We start from the raw sequence: 27475 nt of genomic DNA, 5'->3' as shown, positions 1-27475 counted from the left end.
CAGTAATATAAATTCCAGACTGACCATAGTTGAGAAGAGAATTGAGTTATTAGGAAGATATAAATTTGATGCTCACCCAAAACTCAGGCCAGAAAGATAAAGAGATTTAAAAGTATATTTGTATAGGCCGGGCATGGTGGCTCACGCCTGTAATCCCAGCACTTTGGGAGGCTGAGATGGGCAGATCACCTGAGGTCAGGAGTTTGAGACCAGCCTAGACAACATGGTGAAACTCTATCTCTACTAAAACTACAAAAATTAGTGGGGCATGGTAGTGTATGCCTGTAGTCCCAGCTACTCAGGAGACTGAAGCAGGAAAATCACTTGAACCTGGGAGGCAGAGGTTGCAGTAAGCAGTTGAAGATTGTGCCACTGCACTCCAGCAACAGACTGAGACTCCATCTCAAAAAAAAAAAAAAAAAAAAAAAAAAAAATCCTGGGTGTGGTGGCTCACGCCTATAATCCTAGCACTTTGGGAGGCCGAGGCGGGCAGCTCTCAAGGTCAGGAGTTGGAGACTAGCCTGTACAATATGATGAAACCCCGTTTCTACTAAAAATACAAAACTTAGCTGGGTGTGGTGGTGTGTGCCTGTAGTCCCAGTTACTCAGGAGGCTGAGGCAGGAGAATCGCTTGAACCCAGGAGGTGAAGGTTGCAGTAAGCTGAGATCATGCCACTGCACTCCAGCCTGGGCAACAGAATGAGACTCTGTCTCAAAGAAAAAAAGAAATTAACCATTTCTATTCAACCTGTGCTCAAGGATCTAGCCAGGGCAATTTGGCAAGGAAAAGAAGTAAAAGGTATGCAGATTGAAAAGGGAGTAAAACTATCTCTATTCACAGATGGTATGACTTGATATATAAAAATTCCTGAAGAACTCTCACATAAAGAAAACTATTAGCACTAATAAAGTTCACCAAGGTGGTAAGATACAATATACAAAAATGTATAATTCTATACACTAGTAATAATTTATAACAATTTATAACAATATTATAATAAACATAATAGTATCAAAAAGATAAAATACTTAAGAATAAAATATAACAAACTAAGTGTAAGACTTGTACACTAAAAACTATGTAATATAAGATTGTGTAATACTGGTATACAATAAACATATAAAATAATAGAATTGAGAGTACAGAAATAAAACAATATATCTATAGTCAATTTATTTTCAAGAAGTGTGTCAAGACCATTCAATAGGGAAAAGATAGTATTTTCCACAAAGGGGCTTAGACAACTGGATAGCCACTGCAACAGGATGAATCTGGATCCCTGCCTCATACCACATACAAAAAACAAAAAAAAACCTTCAAATTCAATTAAAGGACTACATGTAAGAACTAAATTGGTAAAACACTTAGAAGAAAACAGCAGTAAATTTTGGGAACCTTGAGTTAGGCAGTGTTTCCTTAGGACACCAAATGCAAAAGCAATCAAAACCAAAATAAGACAAATTGGACTTCCTTGAAATAAAAAACTTTTATGTTTCAAAGAACAATATGAAAAAGTGAAATGACAACCCACAAAGTGGGAGACAATAATTACAAATCATATGTCTGATAAGGGCCTATTATCTGAGTCATATGTAAATGAATGAGAATAAAACTTACATTGGATTTTTCATCAGCATCATTGAGTGTAAGACAGAAGCATTTAATACAAGGACAAAAGAAATGCTACATGTTTTCATAAAGAGAAAAATTTATTCTAAATTAATCAGTTAATTCCATACAATTTCATTAATAATAACTACAGAGTACTTTTACAAAACTTACTAAGCTAATTCTAAAATTCTTATAGAGAAATGAAGGGCCCAAAATAGACAAACTATTTTGCAAAAAATGACTAGGGAAATTATACGACTTATTATCATTGTGAGATTATTTTCTGTTCAAATAACATTTATGCAGAAAGAAGAATAAACAATATTATTTATAATTAGTTTATTTTCAATTTATTAATCATGAATCTAGAATTTATTTAAATATTAACATTTCATTGAATATTTACACAGCATGTACACAAACTAATAAATTTACACACTAAACAGATTAAATTTTTTTAAACATTTGAATGTTGTTTGCAAACTTAAACACTTCTAACCTTTAATTAGGATCTTTTGAAGAAATCAGGGCTTCTTAAATGCTCTAAAATTTCAAAAATTCATCAAAGTACACATGCAGTATAATTATTAGAAAGCTAATCAGATATCCACCAGAAAACTGAAGTGTAAAGTGTTTGTGCCAGGATTTTAAAATTATTTCTTTTTTATTGTATATATTTAAAGTGTGCAATTTGATGTTTCAATATACCTATACATAGTCAAATGATTACTCCAGTCAAGCAAACTGACAAATCGATTGTCTCATTTAGTTACCTTTTTTGGTATGGTAAGGACACTTAAAATCTACTCTCTTTAGCAAATTTTCAGTATACCAATAACAAATTATTAACTATAGTCCTCATGCTATACATTAGATCTCTAGATTTATTCATTCTATGCGTTGCAACTTTACCTTTTGACCTGCATCTCCTGTTTCCTGCTCCCATCCCCACATCCTGGCAACTCCTCCTCTATTCTGTTTCTATGTACACATTTTCTTTTAAGATTCCACATTCTGTTTCTGTGTCTGGCTTACTGCACTTATGATAATGTCCTCCAGGTTCATCCATGTTGTTCCAAATGGAAGATTTCCTTCCTTTTAAAGACTGAATAATATTCCATTGTATTCTACCCTTTCTTTTTTTTCTTTTCTTTCTTTTTTTTTGAAAAGGAGTCTCACTCTGTCGCCCAGGTTGGAGTGCAGTCGCGTGATCTTGTCTCACCACAACCTCTGTCTCCTGGGTTCAAGAGATTTTCCTGCCTCAGCCTCCTGAGTAGCTGGGACTACAGGTGTATGCCACCATGATGCCCAGCTAATTTTTGTATTTTTTTCTTTTTTTAGTAGAGATGGGGTTACCAGGCTGGCCTCAAACTCCTGCCCACCTCAACCTCCCAAAGTGTTGGGATTACAGGCAGGAGCCACTGGGCATGGCCTATTCTATGTTTTCTTTATCCTTTACTCTGTTGTGGATATTTAGGTTGCTTCCATGTCCTGGTTATTGTAAATAATACTACAATAAACATTGGAGTGAAGATAACTCTATGAAGTGCCAATTTCATTTTGTAGGAGTATATGGCCAGAGGAGGGATTACTGGGTCATATGGTAGGTCTATTTTTAATTTTTTGAGGAACTGTCATACTGTTTTCTATGATGGTTGCACCAGTCTACTTTTCTACCAACAGTACAAAAGTTGCCATTTCTCCATCCTCACCAACACTTGTTATATCTTTTTGATAATAGCCATAGCAATGGGTGTGCGATGATATTGTGGTTTTGACTTACATTTCTTACAATTATTTATACATTAAAATTATTGTATTTTTATGTAGATTTTTTACTGCAGTTGCCTTCAAGATGAGGCTCAGTAATATTATTACTTTCCTACATTCCTAATTTTTTTTTTCAGTTTTCAGATCCCAAAGAAAAGAGGTACTATATGAGAACATCTGAAATTACTGGACCTGGGTATGGGCTAATAACAGATGCTGAGGAGGCTGTGGAGAAATAGGAACACGTTTACACTGTTGGTGGGAGTGTAAATGAGTCCAACCATTGTGGAAGACAGTGTGGCAATTCCTCAAGGATTTAGAACTGGACATACCATTTTACCCAGCAAATCCATTACTGGGTATATACCCGAAGGATTATAGATCATTCTACTATAAAGATACATACACACATGTATTTATTGCAGCACTATTTACAATAGCAAAGACTTGGAACCAACCCAAATGTCCATCAATGATAGACTGAATAAAGAAAATGTGGCACATATACACCATGGAATACTGTGCAGCCATAAAAAAGAATGAGTTCATGTCCTTTGAAGGACATGGATAAAGCTGGAAGCCTTCATTCTCAGCAAACTAACACAGGAACAGAAAAGCAAACACTGCATGTTCTCAGTCGTTTAAGTGAGAGTTGAACAGTGAGAACACATGAACACAGGGAGGGGAACATCACACACTGAGGCCTGTTTGGGGGTTGGGAGTGAGGGGAAGGAGAGCGTTAAGAGAAATAACTAATGCATGCAGGACTTAAAACCTAGATGACGGGTTGATAGGTTCAGCAAACCACCATGACACATATATACCTATGTAACAAACCTGTACGTTCTGCACATGTATCCCAGAACTTACAGGAAAAAAAAAAATTACATACTCAATAGCAGTCTAAATAGACCAGGTTGTTTATTGCCAAAGAATATTTGATACTTGTTTATTAAGAAATTCCCTAGCTCTTTTGAGAACCGTTACATATAATTTTTATATATGTATATTTTTGTGTGGTTAGAAATATTGACTGGAATTTTAGAAGTTGATTACTAAATAAATAACTTATTTGCTTGGTTTCCTCAAAAAAACTTCCAGTTCTCTACACTATAAAACTGTGAACTCTCATTAAATGTAAAGTTTTCCTCATTCCCAAATTGAGCTTTGTTTCAGACTTGGAAATCTGTGTTAGTGTAGGGGCATGTTTGATTCCTCTCTTCCTTCTCTCCTTCTCCTTCTGGATTATGAGATAATATTTATGGCCTTTCCAGAGTGTATTGAGGAGAAAGAGAGGAGTTAGAACAGATAAAGCTTAGAACTCTTAACTTGACCAGCAAAGTTACAGTTGATGTGAGTGCTTCTAGATGTAGCAGGTGTCTGAAGTTGAGATTTCCTCTCATGGGACTTTTCAGACACCACTCCTCCCACCCTTGGGAAAAATCTGACTGGGGTTTTCTTTTTGCAGTCCATGCTGGGCTACCTGCTTTTGCCTTCTGCTGTCAGCTCCTAGGCCTTTCACAGTCACATTTATTTATTTTTTATATTTTTTAAAATCAGAACTGTATGAAATAAAATGTATTGAGTTACTATGTTTGTAAGGCACAAACCTGTAGCAGTATCACAAATAATGAATACGACTCTGTAAGAAGTTGTCTTTTAACTTCGCAATCTATCAGATCTCATCTTAGTGAATCTGATGGATCTTGATATCTGGTAGAATCAAATAATAAGACACACAATTGCAACCATAGTGTGAAATGGCCTAAAGAAACATGTGTTCTCATGATTAAATTCCTATATGTATTCCTCAATGAGTCAATGTCATCAGAATAAAAAATAATGTTTTTATACAACTAGTAGCTCAACACAGAACAAAACTAATTTAAAAATTATTTCAATTGACATTGTGTGTATCTTAATTTCAGAATGATTAGGTACAATTTTTTTAGAATACTTGATCGTTTGAAAACAATTATAAATGGGAAGGAAATATCCTAGGAGAAGCCAAGAAATGTAATTTGTCAGAAAGAAAAGCAGGCAGAAACTTCATAATGTCAGAACCATAAATTATAATTATTAAAAAATAAATTTTGAAAACCATACAAAGGAAAGACTGTGTCACAGAGTGCCTTAATGCAAAGTAGAGAAAGGTATCCTTTTTGCAAGCGATGCAGCTCTGCACCAGAAAGCACAGCCTGGCGAAAGGAGTCTGGGGTGGATTTTGACCCGCCTTGTGCAGTGAGCAATCTGCGCAACTATCCTTGATAGCCCTGAGTGGGGAGATGAGACCCACACAATGGGTTTTCCCAGGATCCCTCAGAGTCCAGAGGGTGATTCTGCACACAGACACCCAAAACATGAGGACGGAACAGGGGCAGGCCAGAGAAGCAACCACTGCCCACTCACCTTCCAGTACCTCCACCAGCACCCTCCTGAGGGTGTCAGCCTCACTGCCATGGAGGATCTGGCACTGGTAGAGGCCTGCATCGTGGGGTTGTAGATTCTGCAGCGTAATGGTGAGAGTGCCACCCAGGGTATCGTCTGTGATGACTGTGCTCCCATTCCGCCTCCTCAGGAAGGACAGCAGCCACAAGTTGTGCATGCTGATCACACGATGGCATGGGCCCTTCTCGCCCAGCGGGCGGCACCAGGCTTTGCGCCTCCCCCATTGCTTCATGGAGTCATAGGGGCAGGACACCTGCAGGGACTGGCCTGCCACACCCTGGAACACTGTGGTGTTGTGGGCTCTGGACAGCTTTAGGGAGGAGACATTCATTCACTTCTTCATTTACCAAATATGCATTGAACACCTGCTCTGTGCAGTGAGCTAAACAGACAAAAATTCTGCCCGGAAGGAGCTTAGGTTCTTATACAAGTTGGGAGCGGGTGGCACAGCCCAGGCATGTGTTTGTGGGAAATTGGGAACCAGGAAACCTGGGATCTGGGTTTGGTTTTCTCATTATTGGGCTCGCTGGGCCTCTTTGGAGAAGTAACTGACCCTGTCTGGGCCTATTCTGGAGACACTTGGTCTTAAGCCCCCCTCCAGTTCTGTTCTGCACACCTCTTTGCTGTCATATGAGACTAGGACCTCTCAGCCTGGGGCTGGCTGGGCATGCACTCCCTGCCCTGCCACTCGCTTGCTCTGCAGCCGCCCACGTTGGTTCCGACTTTCCTGACCTTTGGCTTCCAGCTTCCCTATTTCTGTGGCTTTGTTCCCCTTTCAGGAAGGACCTGTCTCAGAGATATTTTGGGGGAGACATGAGACTGCTATTTTGGAAACCCTCCTTAGGGAGCGGGAGACAGGCTTAGAGCACCAGGCTACTGCTGGGGCGGGGGCTGTAGCAGAAGCCCCCAGAGCCCTCTACTGTGACTTCTCCTCTCTTGGTCCTCCCTTGCCTGCCATCTTCAAGCATTACTGTGACAGAGGCTTGAAAGATAGCACTGGGGAGCTGGTGGCCTGTCTTCTGAAACTAGAGAGACCAGATGGACGGTGGCCCTTTCCCAGCTGACCACCTCCTATTCACACCTCAGGACTCCACCTTCCCCTCCCCTCCCCATCTAGGAAGCTGCAGGAACAAGGCTCCATTTGACACCATCTCTCCTCTTGTCCAGGTTTGTCCAGTGCTCTGGGGGAGCAAAACGTACACTTCTCTCAGTGGGAAGAAACAGTTGTTTACAAAAATTTCATATGTCAATTTCCCCCAACTCAGTGACAGAAATCTCCAGGCCCCTCACCTCCCATCAAGAGCTGAGGACAAGAGGACCTTCAGAGCAGAGGAGAGAGTGCCCCAAAGATTCAGATGAACATCCTAAGGTTCTTTCCTCCTTTATAACTGTAGGGGCTCATAATTAATGGCTTATAATTTCAGAGGCTATTACCAGTGCCAGTGCCCCCAAAGCTTTCCCCAACTGCCAGCTAGTGCCTGGGATGCCACTGTTAGCACTCCTTCCCTCCCAATGCAACCGGAGCCCACCAGCCCCTTACATGTCCACATGCAGGAAGAGTCTGGGGCTGGGTTTTGATACAGGGTAGGGAAGGAGGGTGTGAATATGGGCAGAGTAGGGAGGAGAGGAGTGCAGAACAGGACACTCAGGCATACCGAGGACTGCCACTTCATTCATAATTCCTTCCAGGGCCCGCCACCTGCTCCTCAACCACATGCTCAAAGTGAGGAAAGAAGGCATCACAGGGCATGGAGGGGGTCCTACCTGTGACAAAGAGTAAGATGAGCAGCCGGACAGGCTCCATGCCACCCTTTCCCAGCCAAGGGAAGATGCAGAGTGCCTTGTGCAAGATCTCATCTTTCCCTTGAACTGCAGAAAAGAGAGGATCAGGCATGTCAGGCACTGCCCACAGGAACTGGGCTTCTGGGGATTGAGCAATAGTCAGGACTGGGGTCTGGAGGCGGTGCAGGGTGGGAAAGGAGGGGGAGGAGGAGTTGGCCATTGCAGCCCTGGTGGAAGGAGGCTGAGTCTCCCAGATCTCTGAGAAGCCAGCCCACTCTCCTGCTGGTGCCAGCCAGGGTGGCCCCCAGATGGCTGGGGCTTGCGAGGCCCTGCACTGCTCAGTTTCCTTGCAGACCCTAGCCCAGGGATTGCAATCCTCACAGCTGTATTCTACCAGCTGCAATGCCCGCCATCTTCTGGTTTCAGCCTGCAAGGGTTGGAGAACAGCTGTGCCCTCAGAAGCCAGGACACTCACCCAGCCCCTCTTAGTTCTTTCCCCCAGGGCTGTCATTCCTGTAGTGTGGCAGCAGTTAAGTACACAGCTCTGGAGCCAGGCTTCCTCACTTTCTGGGTGTGTAACCACCCATCCAAAATCCACCTGTGTCTCAGTTCCCTGATCCGTACAGTGGGAATAATGATAGTGCAAAGGGTTATCAGGAACACCACATGGGTTCCTACAGGTACAGTGCTGTCCAGTAGGGCCTGACATACAGCATTCCATGAATACGAACTACTACCATTATCCTAGTTAGCAGGGAAAAGGGAAATGGGCTGTCCATAAGACAGAGAATTTTCTCTCCCACTTGGAATTTTCTGCCCCAGTTTAGCCTTCTTGGAACTGTTGGGTGTCTCTTGTGTGCACATTTTCACACTGGTGTTTATTTTGTGCACACACATGCTTGAACTCCTGATCATCCAACAGGATGGGACAGGATATTTCCCAGAGTACTGGGGGCAGGAGTGTGTTTTTCTAAAGGTGCAGCTTCCCATGAAGGGCGATCCAAGCATGGGGACCCACATGTGCTAAGGTACAAAGCTGTGAAATGGCCCAGTGCAGCAGGGATTGGCTGGGGGAGGCTTGAGGCAATTCTAAGGGTAGGAAATTGAGTTGTGCTGGGAGTGGCAGCAGAAGAGGCTGGAGAAAACTGCAGGGGCCTGTGGATTGTCAGGGTCTACTTTAGTTTCCTGCAAACACTCACTTACTTATTTGTTCTTTTATTCATTTATTTACTCATATTTACTGTGCATCTACCTTACAGACAGGGAATGTGTTTGGAGATGGGAATTCACAGGAAGGAGAAAACAGGCCTCCACCCAGAGGGCCAAGCCTTGCCCAGCCTTGCTTCAAGGGCCTGGGGGCTGAAGTCTGAGGCCACCTGAAGATCACTCTGCAGGTACTCTTCTAGGGTCTTTTTCTAGAAGTCAGGTTTATTGGCCCATAATTTACATTTACAAAAATTTACCCCATTTAGATGTCTAGTTGTATGAATTTTGACTAACTCATACATCTATGCAACAGCCACCACAATCTCCATGTCTATGTAACACAACACCACAATATAGAAGGTTTCATTCGGCTCAAGCGAGAGCCCTCGTGCCCATTTTAGCCAGTCTCTTTCTTTCCAGTCCAAGGCCTGGCAAGTACTGATCTGGCATCAGTTTCTGCAGCTTCCTGCCCTCCCTAAAATGTCATAGACATGGAATCATACAGTATGTAGCCTCTTGGGTCAGTCTTCATTCACTCATCAGAATAAATTCAGCTTGCATCAAGTTGTGCTTCTCAAAAATTGATTCCTTTTTATTGCTAAACCGTCTTTCATTCTATGGTTGAACCACAAGTAGCGTATTCATTCACCCGCTGACGGACATTTGGGTTGTTTTTAGTTTGGGACAATTATGAATAAAGCCACTATAAACAATCATGTACATATATTTTGTGGAGACATATGTCGCTATTTCCCTGGAATGAAATCCTAAGAATGGGAGTGCTAGGTCACATGTAAGCGTATGTTTAAGTCTACAAAATCTGCCAAAGTCTTTTTCAAAGAGGCTGTACCATTTTTACATCCTTGTCAACACTTAATATTGTCATGTTTTTAAAAGCCTTTCTAATGGGTTTAAGGTGATAGCTCATTCGATTTTAACTTGTGTTTTTCTAATGAGTAATGATATTGGACCTCTTTTTATTGTTTATCGCCATCTCTACCTTCTTCAGCAAAGTATTAGTTAAAACTTTTGTCCATTTTTAATTGTTTATTATCATCATTATTGAGCTGTGAAAATTCTTTCTATCTTCTGGGTAGCAGTCTTTTATCAGATATGTGATTTGCAAATATTTTCTTCTAGTCTGTAACTTTTTTTCTCATTTCCTTAGCAGCATCTTTCAAATGGGTAGATTTTATTGCTGAAGAAGTCCAATTCCTTGAGTTTTCTTTTTATGATTTGTGCTTTTTTGTGCTCTGTTAAGAAGTTTGCCTACCTCAAAGTCACAAATATTTTCTCCTGTTTACCAATAGAAGTTTTATAGTTTTAGATTTTAGACTGTGGTCTATGATTCATTTCTCATTAATTTTTGCAGGTGGTGTAATATGTACTTGGCATTTTTTTAACTTATGGATGTCCAATTGTGCTAACATAGTTTGTTGGGAAGATGATCTTTTCTTCATTGAATTATCTTAGTATATTTGTTGAATTGACATGTAGGTCTAGTTCTTGACTGTTCTGTTCCATTGGTCTATGTGTCTGTTCTTTCTCCAATGTCACACTGTCTTGATAACTTACAGTAAGTCTTAAAATCAGTGGTTCTTCAAAATGTTTTTGACTGTTCTAGTTACTGTGCTTTGCCATGTAAAATTTAAAATCAGCTTGTGGATTTCTAATCCTCTTCTCCCCACCCCCAAAAGCTTGTTGGGCTTTCAGTTGGGATTGCATTGATTCTATGGTTTAGTTTCTATATTTAGTTTCTTCAATAGACAACAGTGTTGAGTCTCCCAAGCCATGGACACAGTTTGGCTGCCCATTTATTTCTTCTGTGATTTCTCTCATCAGTGTTTTCTAGTTTTCAGCATACAAATCTTGCACATATATTTTTACATTTCTATGTAAATATTTCATGATTTGGGGTCCGATTTTACATGAGTCTAGCTTCACATGTACCCAAAAACCTAAAATGCAATTAAAAAAAAAAAAGGAAAAAATCAAAAGAGCAAAGGACCCTTTCATGGGCTCTTGCCTTCTAGGAGCAATGTGACTATCTGTCCACAGCTATTAACTAAAATAAACCTCTGTTTTCAAATTAGACCCTAACCTAAGGCTGTCCAAGCAAAATTATCACTGAGCTACCCAGGTGTCAAACTGCTCCATTTTAGCAGTCTATCCCTTAGGAAAAAATTTAAGTTCCTCTCTCACATAAACACAAAGATAAATTTCAGAAATATTAAAATGTAAAATACAAAAACATCACAGAAACTTGGCTAAATATCTGTCATATTCCTGTAATACAGAAGGCCTTCCTAGATATGAAAAGGAACCTAGAAGCTATAGAGGCAAAATCTGACAGTTAAAAACATAAAAATATAAAACTTCCATAAAGCAAAACATATCACATATGATACTAAAAAAGAGTCTACATGCTGGGGAAGTAATACATGCAATATGTGAAGACAGGCTGGGCACAGTGGCTCATGTCTGAAATCCCAGTACTTTGGAAGGCCAAGGTGGGCAGATCACCTGAGGTCAGGAGTTCAAGACCAGCCTGGCCAATGTGGTAAAACCCTGTCTCTACAAAAATGCAAAAATTAGCCAGGCATGATGGAGGGTGCCAGTAATCCCAGCTGCTTGGGAGGCTGAGGCAAGAGAATGGCTTGAACCAGGGAGGTGGAAGTTGCAGTGAGCCAAGATCACGCCATTGCTATGTAGGCTCTGCAAGAGAGCGAGACTCCACCTCAAAAAAAAAAAAAAATGTGAAGACAAACTGTTAACATTCATAAGATAAAAAGATAATATAAATTTTTTAAAAGCCAATAGAAAAAAAGGGCAAATGTACACACAATTAATTCATATAATTTGTTGAGTAAACATATCTGTTCAAAAGAATGATAAAGAAATAAAAATTTGGCCGGGCACAGTGGCTCATGCCTGTAGTCCCAGATCTTTGGGAGGCCGAGGCACGTAGATCCCTAGAGGTCAGGAGTTCGAGACCAGCCTGGCCAACATGATGAAACCCTGTCTCTACTAAAAATACAAAACTTAGCCAGGCATGGTGGTGAGTGCCTATAGTTTCAGCTATTCAGGAGGCGGAGGCAAGAGAATCACTTGAACCTGGGAGGCAGAAGTTGCAGTGAACTGAGATGGTGCCACTACACTCCAGCCTAAGCAGCAGTGAGACTGTCTTAAAAATAAAAAATAAAAAAAAAATTCAAATTCAAATGATACATAATTCATTTTTTATATATCAATATCCCATTACTTCCAGTTGTAGAAAAGGCTCTGTTTCTCCCACTACATAGCCTTTATGCCCTTGTCAAAATTACTAGTTATCTACATATATATGAGTTTATTTCTGGACTACCTATTCTGTTTTCACTGATCTATTTACTTTCTTTTTTGAGATGGAGTCTCACTCAGTCACTCAGGCTGGAGTGCAGTGGTGCAATCTCATCTCATTGCAACCTCTGCCTCCCAAGTTCAAGCAATTCTCCTGCCTATTTACCTATTTTTATGCCAAACTACTTTTACTATAGCTTTATAATTCTTGAAATTAGGTAGTGTTGGCTCCCACACTGTTCTTTTTCACAGTTGTTTTAAGTTCTTTAAAGTTCCATATGAATTTTGTCCATTTCTACAAAAAAGCCTGCAAAGATTGAAATAGATCTCTTAAATCTATAATTTGGTGAATATCAACATTTTAACAAAGTTGAGTCTTCCAACCCATTAACAGGATTTACAGTCATTTCTCATTATTGAGATAACAATATGTCAATGGCTATTACATGAATTAGCAATTACTGAACCATTGCTCCCAGGGAAACTAAAGGATTAGGTTCTTGCAAGCTTTTGGTCACATTTTTGTCAACTGATTATATACCATGTTTTATGTGTTTCTGTTTAAAGACCTCTTGTTTAATATGTACTACTAATATATGTTATTGATTCATTAGTATTGAACTCATGTCCAACAGCACTGTTTAACTCCTGCCTGAATAAAGCTTACCTAATACACATATTTTCTCCATAAGGCATATTAGAGCCTCTTTGTACTTACAAACACTATATGGCACTTAAACATTATACTTGGGGTCCACTTTAAACATCAAAATAACCAACAAAAAGTGAAACACTTAAAAAATGTAGCACTCAGTAAACCAAGAAAGGGCTATTTGCTTACAGTATGAAAGCCAAAATAAGAAAGCAGAGCACCGTCTTCTTTGATCTCAGCTGGGAATGTGTGCACTGGATGACTCAAAATGTTTTGGCCCTGCAAGTGTCCAAGAATGACCACAAAAGCACTGCAAGTATTGGTTTCGGGGTTACAAAAAAAAATTAGTAAGCCAATTCCCAAGTAAAGAATCCATAAATAATGAGAATCAACTGTATCTTATTTAGGTATTCTTTAATTTCTTGCAGCAATATTTTGTAGTTTTAATTTTCTTTTACATATTTTGTTGGACTTATCCCTGAGTAGTTCATATTTTTGATGCTTTTGAAAATACTACTCTTTCATTTTCATTTCTGATTGTTCTCTGCTAATGTATAGAAACACAATTGGTTTTTGCATACCGCTCTTCTATCCCACAATTTTGCTATACTAACTCATTCGTTCTAGTAGGATTCCTCAGATTTTCTACATAGACAATCAGGTCATCTGTGAATAGGATAGTTTTATTCATTTATTTCCAATCTGAATACCATGTATTTCCTTCTCTTAACTGATGGAATGGGCTAGAACCTTCAGAGCTACATCAAATTGAACTGGTAAAAGTGGACATCCCATCTTCTTTTTTTAAAAAAAAATGTCTAGCTGGGCACAGTGGCATGTGTCTGTAATACCAGCTACTCAGGAGGCTGAGGCAGAAGAATCGCTTGAGCCCGGGAGGCGGATGTTGCAGTGAGCTGAGATAGTGCCATTGCACTCCAGCCTGGGTGACAGAGCGAGACTCAATCTCAAAAAAAAAAAAAAGTGTCCAGTTTTTCACCAGTAAATATAAGGTCAGCTAATAGAGTTTTTCATAGAAGCATATTAGCAGACTGGGAAAGTTCACTTCCACTCCTAGTTTGCTGAGAGTCTTTATAATACTGAATATTGAATTTTGTCAGATGATTTTCCTGCATCTATTGAAATGATCATGTGATTTTTGCTTTTTAGTTTGTAAATATGGTGAATTACACTACTGATTTTTTTGAACATTAAACCAACCCTACATTCTGGGATAAACCCCATATGGTTATGACATCTTATCCTTTTTTTTTTTTTTTTTTTTTTCCTATTTAGAGAGAGAGAGAGAAACAGCTAACTCTCACACTGAGTGAGAGAAACCAGAAAGATGGATTCCAGGGGAGGAAAGCAGCTTCCACATTGAGCGGAAGGGAATAGAGAGAGATGGATGGAGTTTAGGAGGGGAAGAGAGGCTTCCACCAGAGAGTGTGGAAGGACACTCCAGAGGGAAAATCCAGGAGAGAGAAAGATGGCTTCCATGCAGGGAGTGTTCGTGGAAGGGAACCCAAACATGGAGTCCTGACGTCTTATCCTTATAAGAAACTGTTGAATTAGATTTGCTGAAACTTTGTTTAGATTTTTGCAATTATATTTATGAGACATATTGGTCTGTAATTTCCTTAAAATGTATTTGTCTGATGCTGGTATCCCGGTAATGCTAGCATCATGAGTCTTGTAAAAAATTCCTTCCACTTCAGTGTCTTTTAAAACATATAGAACTGACGCTATTTTTTCCTTTTTTTTTTTCTTTTTTTGAGACAGAGTTTCACTTTTGTTGCCCAGGCTGGAGTCCAACAGCGTGATCTTGGCTCACTGCAACCTCTGCCTCCCCAGTTCAAAGGATTCTCCTGCCTCAGCCTCCCAAGTAGCTGGTAGTACAGGTGTGCGCCACCACACCCAACTTACTTTTTTTGTATTTTTAGTAGAGACGGGGTTTTACCATGTTGGCCAGGCTGGTCTTGAACTCCTGACCTCATGTTCCACTCACTTCGGCCTTCCAAAGTGCTGGGATTACAGGCATGAATCACTGCACCCAGCCCTATTTTTTCCTTAACTGGTATAATTCACCACTGAGACTATCTGGACCTAGAGTTTTCTTTGTAAGTAGACTTTTACTACAATTTTTATTCCTTTAACACACAAAAAGCTACTAAGGACCAGCCATGATAGCTCTTGTCTACAATCCTACCACTTGAGGAAGCCAAGGCAAGAGGACCACTCGAATCTAGAAGTTCGAGACCAGTCTGTGCAACATGGTGAGACCTCATCTCTATAAAAAATTAAAAAAAAAAAAAAAATTAGCCAGGCATGGTAGCATGTGCCTTAAATCCCAGCTAGAAGGCTGAAATGGGAAGATCACTTGAGGTCAAGGCCACACTCAGTGAGCTATCATTGGACTACTGCACTCCAGTCTGGGTGACAAAGTGAGACTCTGACTCAAAAAAAAAAAAAAGCTATTCATACTATCCAATTTCTCCTACCTCTCTCGGGATTAATTTGCTCTTCTTTTCTGATTTCTTTTCTTTTCTTTTCTTTTCTTTTTTGAGACGGAGTTTCGCTCGTTACCCAGGCTGGAGTGCAATGGCGCGATCTCGGCTCAGTGCAACCTCTGCCTCCTGGGTTCAGGCAATTCTCCTGCCTCAGCCTCCTGAGTAGCTGGGATTACAGGCACATGCCACCATGCCCAGCTATTTTTTTGTATTTTTAGTAGAGACGGGGTTTCACCATGTTGACCAGGATGATCTCGTTTTTCTGGTTTCTTATGATGGAAGCTGATGTCTTGAGTTGTCTGAGTTCATTCTCCTTTCAAAATATATACATTTGGTGCTACAAATTTATCCCTAAATACTGTTTTAGTAATATCTTCTAATGTTGTATTGCTGTTGTCATTTAGTTTAAAATATTTTTAAATTTACTTTTCCTTCTTTTTAAACCATAGATTACTTGTATTTTTTAATTTACAAATATTTGAGATTTCTCAAGAACCTTTCTGTTAATGATACCTAATTCCATTGTAATCAGATATAATTTTTTTTTTTTTTTTTTTTTTTTTTTTTTTGAGACGGAGTTTCGCTCTTGATACCCAGGCTGGAGCGCAATGGCGCGATCTCGGCTCACCGCAATCTCCGCCTCCTGGGTTCAGGCAATTCTCCTGCCTCAGCCTCCTGAGTAGCTGGGATTACAGGCACGCGCCACCGTGCCCAGCTAATTTTTTGTATTAGTAGAGACGGGGTTTCACCATGTTGACCAGGATGGTCTCGATCTCTTGACCTCGTGATCCACCCGCCTCGGCCTCCCAAAGTTCTGGGATTACAGGCTTGAGCCACCGCGCCCGGCCAGATATCATTTTTTAATGACTTGAATCCTTTTGAATTCATTTAAGACTTGTTTCATGGCCAGGCACAGTGGCTCATGCCTATAATCCTAGGAGTTTGGGAGGCAGAGGCAGGAGGATCACCTGAACTCAGGAGTTTTAGACCAGCCTGGGCAACACAGTAAGATCCCAACACTACAAAAAAAAAAAAAAAGGAATATTATCTGGGTGTAGTGGTACACATCTAGTTCTAGCTACTTGGGAAGCTGAAATGGGAGGACTATTTGAGCCCAGGAGGTCAAGGCTGTAATGACCCATCGTGGTACCACTTCACTACAGCATGGACAACAAAGCAAAACCCCATCTCCACAAAAAAAAAAAGTGCTTTATGGCCCAAAATATGGTTTATCTTTGTATATGTTTTCATTGGAAGACAGTAATTGATCACTTTTGGCTTTAATTAAGATGTCTTGTCCCTTAAATAACTTTTGCAAAACATCTTGTTTCATCCCTGCACATGTAATTAAGACTTCCAGTCTTCCAAATATATTAGAAACTACAGTTAATCACAGCAAAACTTGCAAACAACCAAATTTAGTTCTGGCCTGAGCCAGACCTATTTACATATTTAAATTTATTTCATTTTTCATCTTTCTTTGTTCTATAAACATTTCTATTTTAAAGGAATATTGCAGTTTACAAAATTAGCAAGAAATGTCTTTTTAAATATACAAGTTCAACAACTAATAAAAATATGAACATCCAGATACAGTTAAGTTTCAAGTCAGGACTTTTTTATGATGAGTTCATTAAAAAATTAAAGAAATAGTCTCTTAAGTTTCAGACATCTGGGTACTTGTGCTATCAAAGTGGTTTCACTGCCCTCAGTGGCCACCATCATGAGAATAGTTAACTCTTGGATTGCTGTACCTCATATATCAGGAAGTGGCACGTTCAGTGATGTTGCTAAGTATACTTATGTAGATGCAGCTTATGGTTTAACACTTACATCAAAGTTGTATGAATTTATGTAAGGAAATGTTTAAAGATGGTATCTTTAAATAAATATCTTAGCTGTTAAAACTAAGTGATATATCTGGAGTATATGCTCAACAATAAAAGTCTCAAGGGAGTTATGCTGAGTGAAAAAAAGCCAGCCTCAAGAAGTGAAATACATTCTGCACATGTATCCCAAACTTAAAAAAAAATTGTTGGCGAGTGTCATGGTGGCTGGTGAGTTGGCAGGAATTGCCCCAGGGAACTGGGGAGAGTCACTAAAGCAGAAGTAGAACTGGCCCAATCTGGATGGTGGGAATGAGCAGAAGGCCCCGCGTGGGTGACGGTGTCACTAGAGGAGGGCCCCTGGTAAAGTCCCAGGTCAGGCCTCTGTGTTCCTCAGCAGAACCTGGAGCCCACATTGCCTGGGAATCCTGCGCATTTGAACTAGTCTTGTGAAGGGAGGTGTTCAAGGTTATTTGGTCGGATCGTCCGACAGTGCTAAATGTTTTTTTTTTCCGAGTGGACCGAGTCGGCCGCTAAACTCACCACAATGTCGTCCTGGTTTGGGGGCCTCAGCTTCGGATGGGACCCGTTTCTGGGTCAAGTCGGGGGCAGCCTGGCTTCCCTGACTGGCCAGATTTCAAGCTTTACAAAGTTTATGCTGACTAGGAGCACGGAGGAAGTGGAAGCAGAATTACCTGATTTTATGACAAAGGAAATTGAAGACATTCATGAAATCTTGACATCAGAGAATAAAAGGTGTAAGAAACTTTGTATTGATCTACAAGAGAAACATGAAGCATCAGAGCTTCAAATGAGACACCGATCTACAAGTTACCAAAATCAACTTCAACAAAAACAGGTAAAAATCCACCATCTTAAAGCCAGACATACCGTGCTCCAGGACCAGATGCTGAAACTGCAGTCGGCTGCTCAGTCAGTACCTTCAGGAGCTGGTGGTGTACCAGCAACTACTGCATCTTTTTTCACTTATGGGATTAGTCATCATCCTTCAGCTTTCCATGATGATGACATGGACTTTAATGGTGTAATTTCGTCCCAACAACAAATAAACCGATTCTCAAATGAAGTTCCAGGACTTAAGTCTGAAGTTGTCTATTGGAGGGATATTGGTCACACTTCAACAGCACGAAGAACACATAGCTCTGCTCAAAGAGAAATAAACAAACTACAAAATATCATTAAGGAACTGAAACAGAAACGAAGTCAGGAAATAGATGACCATCAACATGAAATGTCAGTACTGCAGAATGTGTACCAACAGAAATTGACAGAAAAAAGTCAACGACATCAAGCAGAATTAAGTGACTATGAAAAACGAATTGAAGAACTCACAAATCTGTTACAACAAGGTGGCCTTGGAGCTACAGAAACCGATCACTCTAAAATCTATGAGATGCAAAAAACTATTCAATTTCTACAAACAGAAAAAGTGGAGTCTACCAAAAAAATTGAAGAACTTGAGGATAAAATAAAAGATATAAATAAAAAATTATCTTCTGCAGAAAATGATAGAGATATGTTGAGGAAAGAACAAGAACAGCTAAATGTGGAAAAGATACAAGTAATAGAAGAATGTGAAAACTTGAAATTGGAGTGTAGTGAATTGCAGCCCTATGGTATGAAGCAAAGTGATACTGTGACAGAAAAGGAAAGAATTATTGCACAGAGTGCATCAGTGGAAGAAGTGTTCAGACTACGACAAGCACTGTCTGATGCCAAAAATGAAATAATGAGACTGATTAGTTTAAACCAGGATAACAGTCTTGTTGAAGACAATCTGAAACTTAAAATGCATATTGAAGACCTAGAAAAAGAGAAGTCATTGCTGAGTCAAGAAAAAGAAGAACTTCAGATATCACTTTTAAAATCAAACAATGAATATGAACTAATCAAAAGTACAGCTACAAGAGACGTAAGTTTGGATTCAGAATTATATAATTTAAGACTTAATTTGGAAGCAAAGGAACAAGAACTCAATCAGAGTATTAGTGAAAAGAAAATCCTGATAGCTAAGATAGAAAAATTGGACAGACAGAATCAAGATGCTAAAATGCACATGCTTTTGATAAAAGATCAGCTATCAAAACAACAAACTGAAGGAGATTTCATCATCAGTAAACTGAAACAAGATCTAAATGATGAAAAAAAGAAAGTCCATCAACTTGAAGATGATAAAATGGACATTACTAAAGAGTTAGATGTGCAAAAACAAACATTACTTCAAAGTGAAATGGCCATAAATGATTTACATTTAACCAAGCAGAAACTTGAGGACAAAATAGAAGATTTAGAAGATGAGCTAAATAAATCACAAAAAAATAATGTAAGCATCCAGAAGGAGAATGTGGAACTTAAAGAGCATATTAGACAAAATGACGAGGAGCTTTCTAGAGTCAGGAATGAGTTAACTCACTCTTTAAATCAAGACTCTAGTAGTAATTTTAAGGACAACTTAATTAAAGAAAAAGAAACCGAAGTTAGAAACTTAAAGCAAAGTCTTTCAGAATTAGAGCAGCTCAATGAAAATTTGAAGAAAGTTGCTTTTGATGTCAAAATGGAAAATGAAAAGTTAGTTTCAGCATGTGAAGATGTGAGGCATCAGCTGGAAGAATATATTGCTAGTAGCAATCAGCTTTCTCTTGAAAACAACACCATTGTGGAGACTCTAAAAATGGAAAAAGGAGAGATAGAAGCAGAATTGTGTCAGGCTAAAAAGAAGCTATTGGAAGAAGCAAACAAGCATGAAAAAACCATTGAAGAATTGTCAAATGCATGTAACTTGAATACCTCTGCCTTGCAGCTGGAACGTGAGCATTTAATTAAACTCAATCAAAAGAAAGACTTTGAAATAGCAGAACTCAAAAAGAATATTGGACAAATGGATATTGATCATAAAGAAATTAAGGATATTTTGTCATCTAGTCTAGAAGAGCAGAAGCAAATGACACAACTTTTAAACAAGACAGAAATTGTTATTGAAAACCTTCAAGAAAATAGTTCAAAGTTGCAGGAGGAATTGGATAAATATTCTCAGGCCTTAAGAAAACATGAAATTTTAGGACAGACCATACTGGAAAGGGGCAGAAGTCTTGGATCCATGAAAGAAGAAAATAATCATCTGCAAGAAAAACTGGAATGGTTTCGGGAACAGCAGAGTCGAACTGCACCTGTGGCTGATCCAAAAACCCTTGATAGTGTTACTGAACTAGAATCTGAGGTATCTCAACTGAACATGATCAAGGATCATCTTGAAGAGGAAACTGAACACTATCCAAAGATAACTGAAGATCAAAACCAGAGTAAGATGCAACTAATTCAGTCTTTACAAGAGCAGAAGGACATGGATGAGTTGAGACACCAGCATGAACAAAGGCACGCCACGCATGCCCAGCTCTGTTTGGAGAACAATGAGGAAGTTAAGTGTTTGCAAGAAACAACTGAATCAATGAAAACCCAGTTTTATGAAGAAAAGCAGAAGATTCAAACGGATAACTCTGATGTTTTTCAAGAAACCAAAGTTCAGAGCCTTAATTTAAAAAATGGAAGTGAAGAGCATGATTTATCTAAAGCTGAAACGGAAAGATTAGTGAAAGGAATCAAAGAGCGAGAACTGGAGATTAAACTTACAAATGAAAACAATATAGCTTTAACTAAACTGATTGATCAGTTGTCCAAAGATGAAGTTGGTAAACCACCTCAGATCATTCAGCAGAAAGATTTGGAGATACAAGCTCTTCAGGCTAGAATGCCTTCAGCTTCCTGTAATCAAGATGTTGTTTACCTTCGACAGCGCCTGCAGCCCTATGCTATGGAAAGAGAACAGCTTTTCACTGTTTTGAATAAGAAGATTAGGGAAAATAATCTAAAAAGAAAATATCACAAAATGATGGACAGAGTTGCTGCCAAAGAAACAGCTCTCATCAAACTGCAAGATGAAAATAAGAACTTGTCCACTAGATTTGAAAGTAGTTGCCAAGATATGTTTAGAGTATCTATTCAGAATTTATCACGTATCATTCGAGAGAAAGACATCAAAACAGATGCACTAAATCAAAAATGTCAGACCTTATTGGCAGTTTTACGAACATCCAGCACTGGTAATGAGGTTGGAGGTGTTAATAGTAATCAATTTGAGGAGCTCTTACAGGAACGTGGCAAGTTAAAACAGCAAGTAAAGAAAATGGAAGAGTGGAAACAGCAGGTGATGACCACAGTACAAAATATGCAACGTGAGTCCACCCAGCTTCAGGAAGAACTTCACCAACTTCAGGCACAAGTTTTGATTGACAGTGATAATAATTCTAAATTTCAAGTGGACTATACTGGCCTGATCCAAAGTTATGAGCAGAATGAAACCAAACTCAAAAATTTGATGCAGGAAGTAGCACAACTTCAGCACAGCATTGGGGAGCTCTGCAATACCAAGGATCTTCTTTTAGGAAAACTTGGTATTATCTCACCCCAGCTGTCTTCAGCATCATTGCTGACTCCCCAGTCAGCAGAGTCTCTTAGAGCAAGTAAGTCTGATGTATTGAATGAATCTTCTGAATTGCTACAGCAAGAGCTAGAAGAGCTCAGAAAAGCACTACAGGAAAAAGATGCAACAATTAGAACGCTCCAGGCAAATAATCAGAGATTGTCTGATTCAATTGCTGCCACCTCAGAGCTAGAAAGAAAAGAACACGAAAAAACTGATTCACAAATTAAGCAGCTAAAGGAGAAACAAGATGTTTTGCAAATGTTACTTAAGGGAAAAGATATTTTAATCAAAGCCAAAAGTAATCAATTACTTTCTTCCAATAAAAAACTCACTAACAAAGTAAATGAAAACAAACTTTTGAGGCAGGGAGTCACAAACCTGAAGGAGAGAATATTAATTCTAGTGATGGACATTGGCAAACTAAAAGGAGAAAATGAAAATATAGTAGAAACATCCAGAGAAAAGGAAACAGAATATCAAGCATTGCAAGAGACTAACATGAAGTTTTCTATGATGCTGCAAGAAAAAGAGTTTGAGTGCCATTCAATGAAGGAGAAGGCACTTGCTTTTGAAGAGCTATCAAAAGAAAAAGAACAGGGCAAGATTAAGGAGTTAAATCAGCTCATAAAGGCAGTTAAATTAATGCAGGAGAAGATAGCTGTGTTTCAACAGGAGAGAGACCAAGTCATGTTGTCCCTGAAACAAAAGCAAATGGAAAACACTGCCCTACAGATTGAGGTTCAACATTTACGTGACAACAAATTTCGGTCAAGCCAGGAGCTAGAGAGATTGCATAATCATCTTCTAGAATCAGAAGATTCTTACACCCATGAGGCTTTGGCCGCAGAAGATAGAGAGGCTAAACTAAGAAAGAAAGCCACAGTATTGGAGGAAAAGCTAGTTTCATCCTCTAACGCAATGAAAAATGCAAGCCATCAAGCCAGTGTGCAGGTAGAATCATTGCAAGAACAACTGAATGTAGTCTCCAAGCAAAGGGATGAAAGTGTGCTGCAGCTTTCTGCCTCTCAGGAAGAAGTAAAGCAGTATGCTGTGTCACCGGCCAACCTGCAGATGGTACTACAGCGTTTCCAACAAGAGGAAAAAGCTATGTGTTCTGCTGAGCTAGAAAAGCACATACATCTTAGAGATGAATGGAAGAAAAAGGAGGAACATCTGGAAAGAAAAGTGTTATCATTACAGGAACATTTGGTTGTAGCAAATACCGCACTGGATTCAGCATCAAGACTTAAAGAACAAATTGAAGAACTTAGAAAACAAAATGAGGTCCAACCAGAAATTCTGGATGATGTACAAAAGAAATTGATGAACTTAGGAAACACCTCAGAAGGAAAAGTGGACAAAGTCCTAATGAGAAACCTCTTCATCAGTCATTTCCAGGCACCGAAAAATCTGCGTCATGAAGTGTTACAGTTGATAGGGAGCATCCTGGGTGTGAGAAGGGAGGAGATGGAGCAGTTGTTTCATGACAGTTAGGGCGGTGTTACCGGGTGGATGACTGGGTGGCTTGGAGGAGAATCAGAAAGTGTTCCCAACACACCTTTGAAATCAATTCAGCAATCTGTGCTTCATAGTTCTTTTTCAGAACTTTCTGTTAAATTTCTAGAAACAGAATCTCATTCATCTGTTCCACCACCAAAACTTTCTATTCATGATATGAAACCTCTAGATTCACTGGGAAGGAGAACACTATATACAAATGCACCAGAAAGTTTTAAAGATACAGCAGAATCCAGGTCTGGTAAAAGAACAGATGTAAATCCATTTTTGGCTCCTGGCTCAGCAGCTGTTCCTCTTATTAACCTAGCTGGACTTGGGGACTTGGACTTGGTGAGCCCTGGCATCACCTTTTGAAACCCATCTCAGATATTTGGCCCACATTTACACCTTTGCCAGTGTTACCTGATAACAGTTTTGGAGTTGCGTTGAAAGACCTTTTAAAGCAATAGAGGATTCAGCCAGAGATAATCTAGCACTTCAAATAAACCATGAACACTATACGTATGTACTTTATCATAAAATGGCCTTTTGCAAAAAGTCATGTATTTGTTTGTAGTTGTGCTTCCTCTGAATTTAATTAAAATATTCCTAATGTTTTTAGACACTGCAGGTGTCAGGAGCAAGTGTTTGTTACATAATCTGCTTTATTCCTTCTGATTTGACCTAATTTAAGCTAGGAAGATTTATCTTTTATCTTAACTTACAAAATACAGAGAGACAAAAATACCAGTAGCTGTATGTTAGCTTTTTATTTCCTTATGTGATTTCCAAGCCCATTTAAGCTAGAGATTGTGGTTTATCAAAAGAGTTTTGTTTTGTTTTGTTTTTAAATGAAGAAGTGGCTTCTCTGCATAGTGTGAAACGTTGATCTGAAGCATATATTGATCATCTTTAGAGGACTTTGTGGGAAAAGGCCAGTAAGATTGCCCCTGAAAGGTTATAGGTGCCCTGACACAAAGTATATATTTGGTCCTGTGTAGTGTTATCATGTGTGTAGATTCTTTTTTTGTAGTTGTTTTAAATAGAGATGGGGTCTCACTATTTTGCCAGGCTGGTGTCAAACTCTGGGGCTCAAATAACGTATGTTCTTACTTAAAAGTGAGAACTAAGCACTGAGCAAACATGGACATAAATATAGGAACAATAGACACTGTAGACTACTAGAGGATGGGGGAGGAAGGTGGGTTAAAAAACTACCTATCAAGTACTATGCTCACTACCAGGGTGATGGGATCTGTATTCCAAACCTCAGCATCTCACAATACTCCCATGCAACAAATCTTCACATGTAGGCCTGTATCTAAAATAAAAGTTCAAGTTAAAAAAAAAAAAAAAGATTTTGAGAATTGTAATATTTGTGGTTATTCTCAGCTTTTTCAAATTTGTAATACGTGATTTATTTTCACATTCTAAATCAATACTGATTTTCATAAGAACTTTTGAATTTTAACTTTTATCATTTTTCTTAAAGAAAGTCTCATATGTTCACTAGATTAAGAACTCAAAAATCTAGGACCCACTACTCTTTTGCACAAAGTTCAAAGACACAATCTGAGAGAAAATATTACCACATAGGCAACTGACAAAAGTAATATAGAGAGCATATAAATATATCTTTATATCTTCAAAGATAAAAATGTCTAGAAAATCTGTATTATCAGTGCCTTGAGAGGCACTGATAAATTATTATTATAATAATTAAGGCTTTTAAAATTATATATTAGTAATTAAAACAAATATATAATATTTCAGGGTATTTTCATGAATGCTAAGTTACTTGTACACACCATCAAAAAGTCTAGGTAAATGTATTTTTAGATAATGCAGTCTACATGAAAATAGTGACAGATTTATTTTTGGCCTTTTAGTTGTATATAAGAACCCAGAAAAACAACCATATTGTACCATTAGGCATCAAAGTGAAAACGTAGTGGCGAATGATTAATAGTCCATAGTATAGTTTACCAAGTGACAAGTACTGACATGTTAGTGCAAAAAATCTTCTTAAAAATAAAACTAGGCTAGAATCACCAAAAATGAAATTATTGCAATGTCTAAATCTTAAAAATTCCCATCAGAAAATGGGTGTTGACTCAGATGTGTAATGTCAGCGGGTTTTGTTCATCCTGTCCTATTCCAGGGCAGATGTGCCCCCTAGCAAGCGCTAAGCTGCAGACCTACAGCTATATACCCTGAGGGCTAATGGTAATGCTTACAACTTGCTACTGAAAGTCTGAAATAAGCATCGTCCAGTGAATATTGCTAAACCTTAGCTTATTTGTTGCTGAAAAAAACCTGAGAGGTAACAGGTAATATTTGTCTTTTGCCTTTTGATTCTCTTTTTCAAATCGAGACAAAACGCCAACACCTAATTGTCAGCATTCAAGAAAACCTAAAAGTTATCAAGTGCAATATCCCATTAGTGTTTAAATCCTCTCTATGAAATGCCCACCAGGTGTTCATCAAGCTGATTGTACACCAGCATGGCAGAGACTCAGGCCTATGCTGTAGAGCAGAAGTGGTACAATAAATCAGTAGGGAGAAGATTATTTTTATATACATCATCCATGTATTGCTATAGCTGACTTCCATGTGATAAAGGAGGACAGTCTTTACCTTATACAAAAAATAAATTACATGTGGATTAAAAACAATATGAAAAAAAATTTACTCTTGGAAGAAAATCTAGAATAGCTTTGTGATCTTGGAATAGGAAAAGATTCTGATGGAGTATTTTCTGTATGCCTGGCACTATTCTATTTGTTTTATAAATACTAGCTCGGTAAATCTTCATTAAAAGAACAATATAATACTATTCTTCATTAAAAGAATCTTCATTAATAGACTCTTCCTTTAAAGAAAAATAGAATACTGTAATTTGAATATTCTTACTAACTTTATTTTAAAGATGAGTAGTAGAGCTAGAACACAAACTCAGGTAATCTAACTTTAAAGTGTATTCTCTTAACTGTGCTCTCTGCTACCTCAAAAAGCACAACCCTTAATAGAAAATTGATCAACTTAACTACATAAATGTAAAATTTATGTCAAAAAAAAAAGACAAGCTTTGAACTGGAAAGGAGATATCTGTAACATGCATCTGAGAAAGGTTATGTAACAATACAGGAAGCACAGTAATGAGCTCCCAGAGAGCAGAACTCCCATGAACTGGAGGAGAGCCTATGCCTGAGGGGGATCTGGGCAATGCACCACAGTGTCTACTACAGTGGCCTTCCAGCTGCTTCTCCAACCGAGATCATTCTACCTGAAGGTGTTTAGAGCTGCCACTCATGCGCCTGTCACACCCTTCCTCCAGGGCTTTTGCATGGTTGGCTTCTTTATATCATTCATGCTTCTGTCTAAACATCTTTTTCTCAAAAATGTCTTCCCTGGCCAACCTCTCTAAAATAGTACTCCATAATTCTCTAACCTTTCATATTTGACTATTTTTCCCATAACATTTTTACAATTAAGATTTATTTCAAATCTTAATTTTAAAGGCAATGGTTTAACAAAAATTTAACTGTTACCAGTTTGCCATATTAATGCCTGAGTATACTCTTTAAATAAAATAAAACATTACAGATGCCTCTAAAGCACCCTGAGTACCACCACCACCAGTACCACCTCCTTCCCTCCCCAGGGGAACCGCCATCCTGGAATTGCCACGTATCTATGTGACAGTCTGCTACTTGCAAAGCCATCTCCATTTCTTCCTTGTAAACAGAACGCAGTTTCATTGGGGATAGTGATATGCCCAACCATATGACATTTCCCCAACTTCCTTGCAGATAGAATTAACTATGTAACTCAGTTCTGGTCCATGAAATGTAAGCAGACTTTGCTGAGTGAAGCTCCTAAGAAAACTAAAGGTCACCAGTTTCTAGTGGAACACAATTTTTTGTCTTTTGCCCTTGTCCTTCGTCCTGTCTGAGATGTCCAGATCTGGAGCAGTTGTCTTTCCCATGAGCTGCTATGTGCTAAGCATGTGCTAAGGATGGCTGAGTAAATAGAAAGAGCTGAGGAGTTGGGACCTTGATGTCCTTGAGGAGACACTCAACCAGCCTGGGGCTTCCTTGGCAAGAGAAAAGTAAACGCTGAATAAGTTTGAGCTACATTTTTTTTGGTGTGTTTTAGATCCTTCATGAGTATAGGATCCTTCCTTTTCCATATATGTTTGTATCCATAAGATATTTAATATGTTTTGAACATTTTAACATTGTATGTTAATGAGATCTACTTATCATTTGGTAACTTGCTTTATTTTTATTCAATATGATTATTTGAAAATTAAACTGCATTAATACATGCAGA

The 27475-nt window shown here is 38.8% G+C and overlaps 1 protein-coding gene across 1 annotated transcript; it reads left to right on the top strand.

The window, feature by feature from the left end:
* The first annotated feature begins 17689 nt into the window (after positions 1-17689).
* LOC105720013 (thyroid receptor-interacting protein 11-like) lies at positions 17690-23610 on the top strand. Its single transcript, XM_064365555.1, is given in 2 exon segments — positions 17690-23488; positions 23491-23610. Coding segments are annotated over 2 exon segments (5919 nt in total).
* The last annotated feature ends 3865 nt before the right edge of the window (positions 23611-27475 follow it).

The sequence above is a fragment of the Aotus nancymaae genome, unplaced genomic scaffold (genome assembly GCF_030222135.1).
Source record: "Aotus nancymaae isolate 86718 unplaced genomic scaffold, 86718_ANA_hifiasm-v0.15.2.pri h1tg000059l, whole genome shotgun sequence".
In the NCBI taxonomy this organism is placed as follows: domain Eukaryota; kingdom Metazoa; phylum Chordata; class Mammalia; order Primates; family Aotidae; genus Aotus; species Aotus nancymaae.
This window is presented reverse-complemented; position numbering and strand designations above follow the sequence as displayed.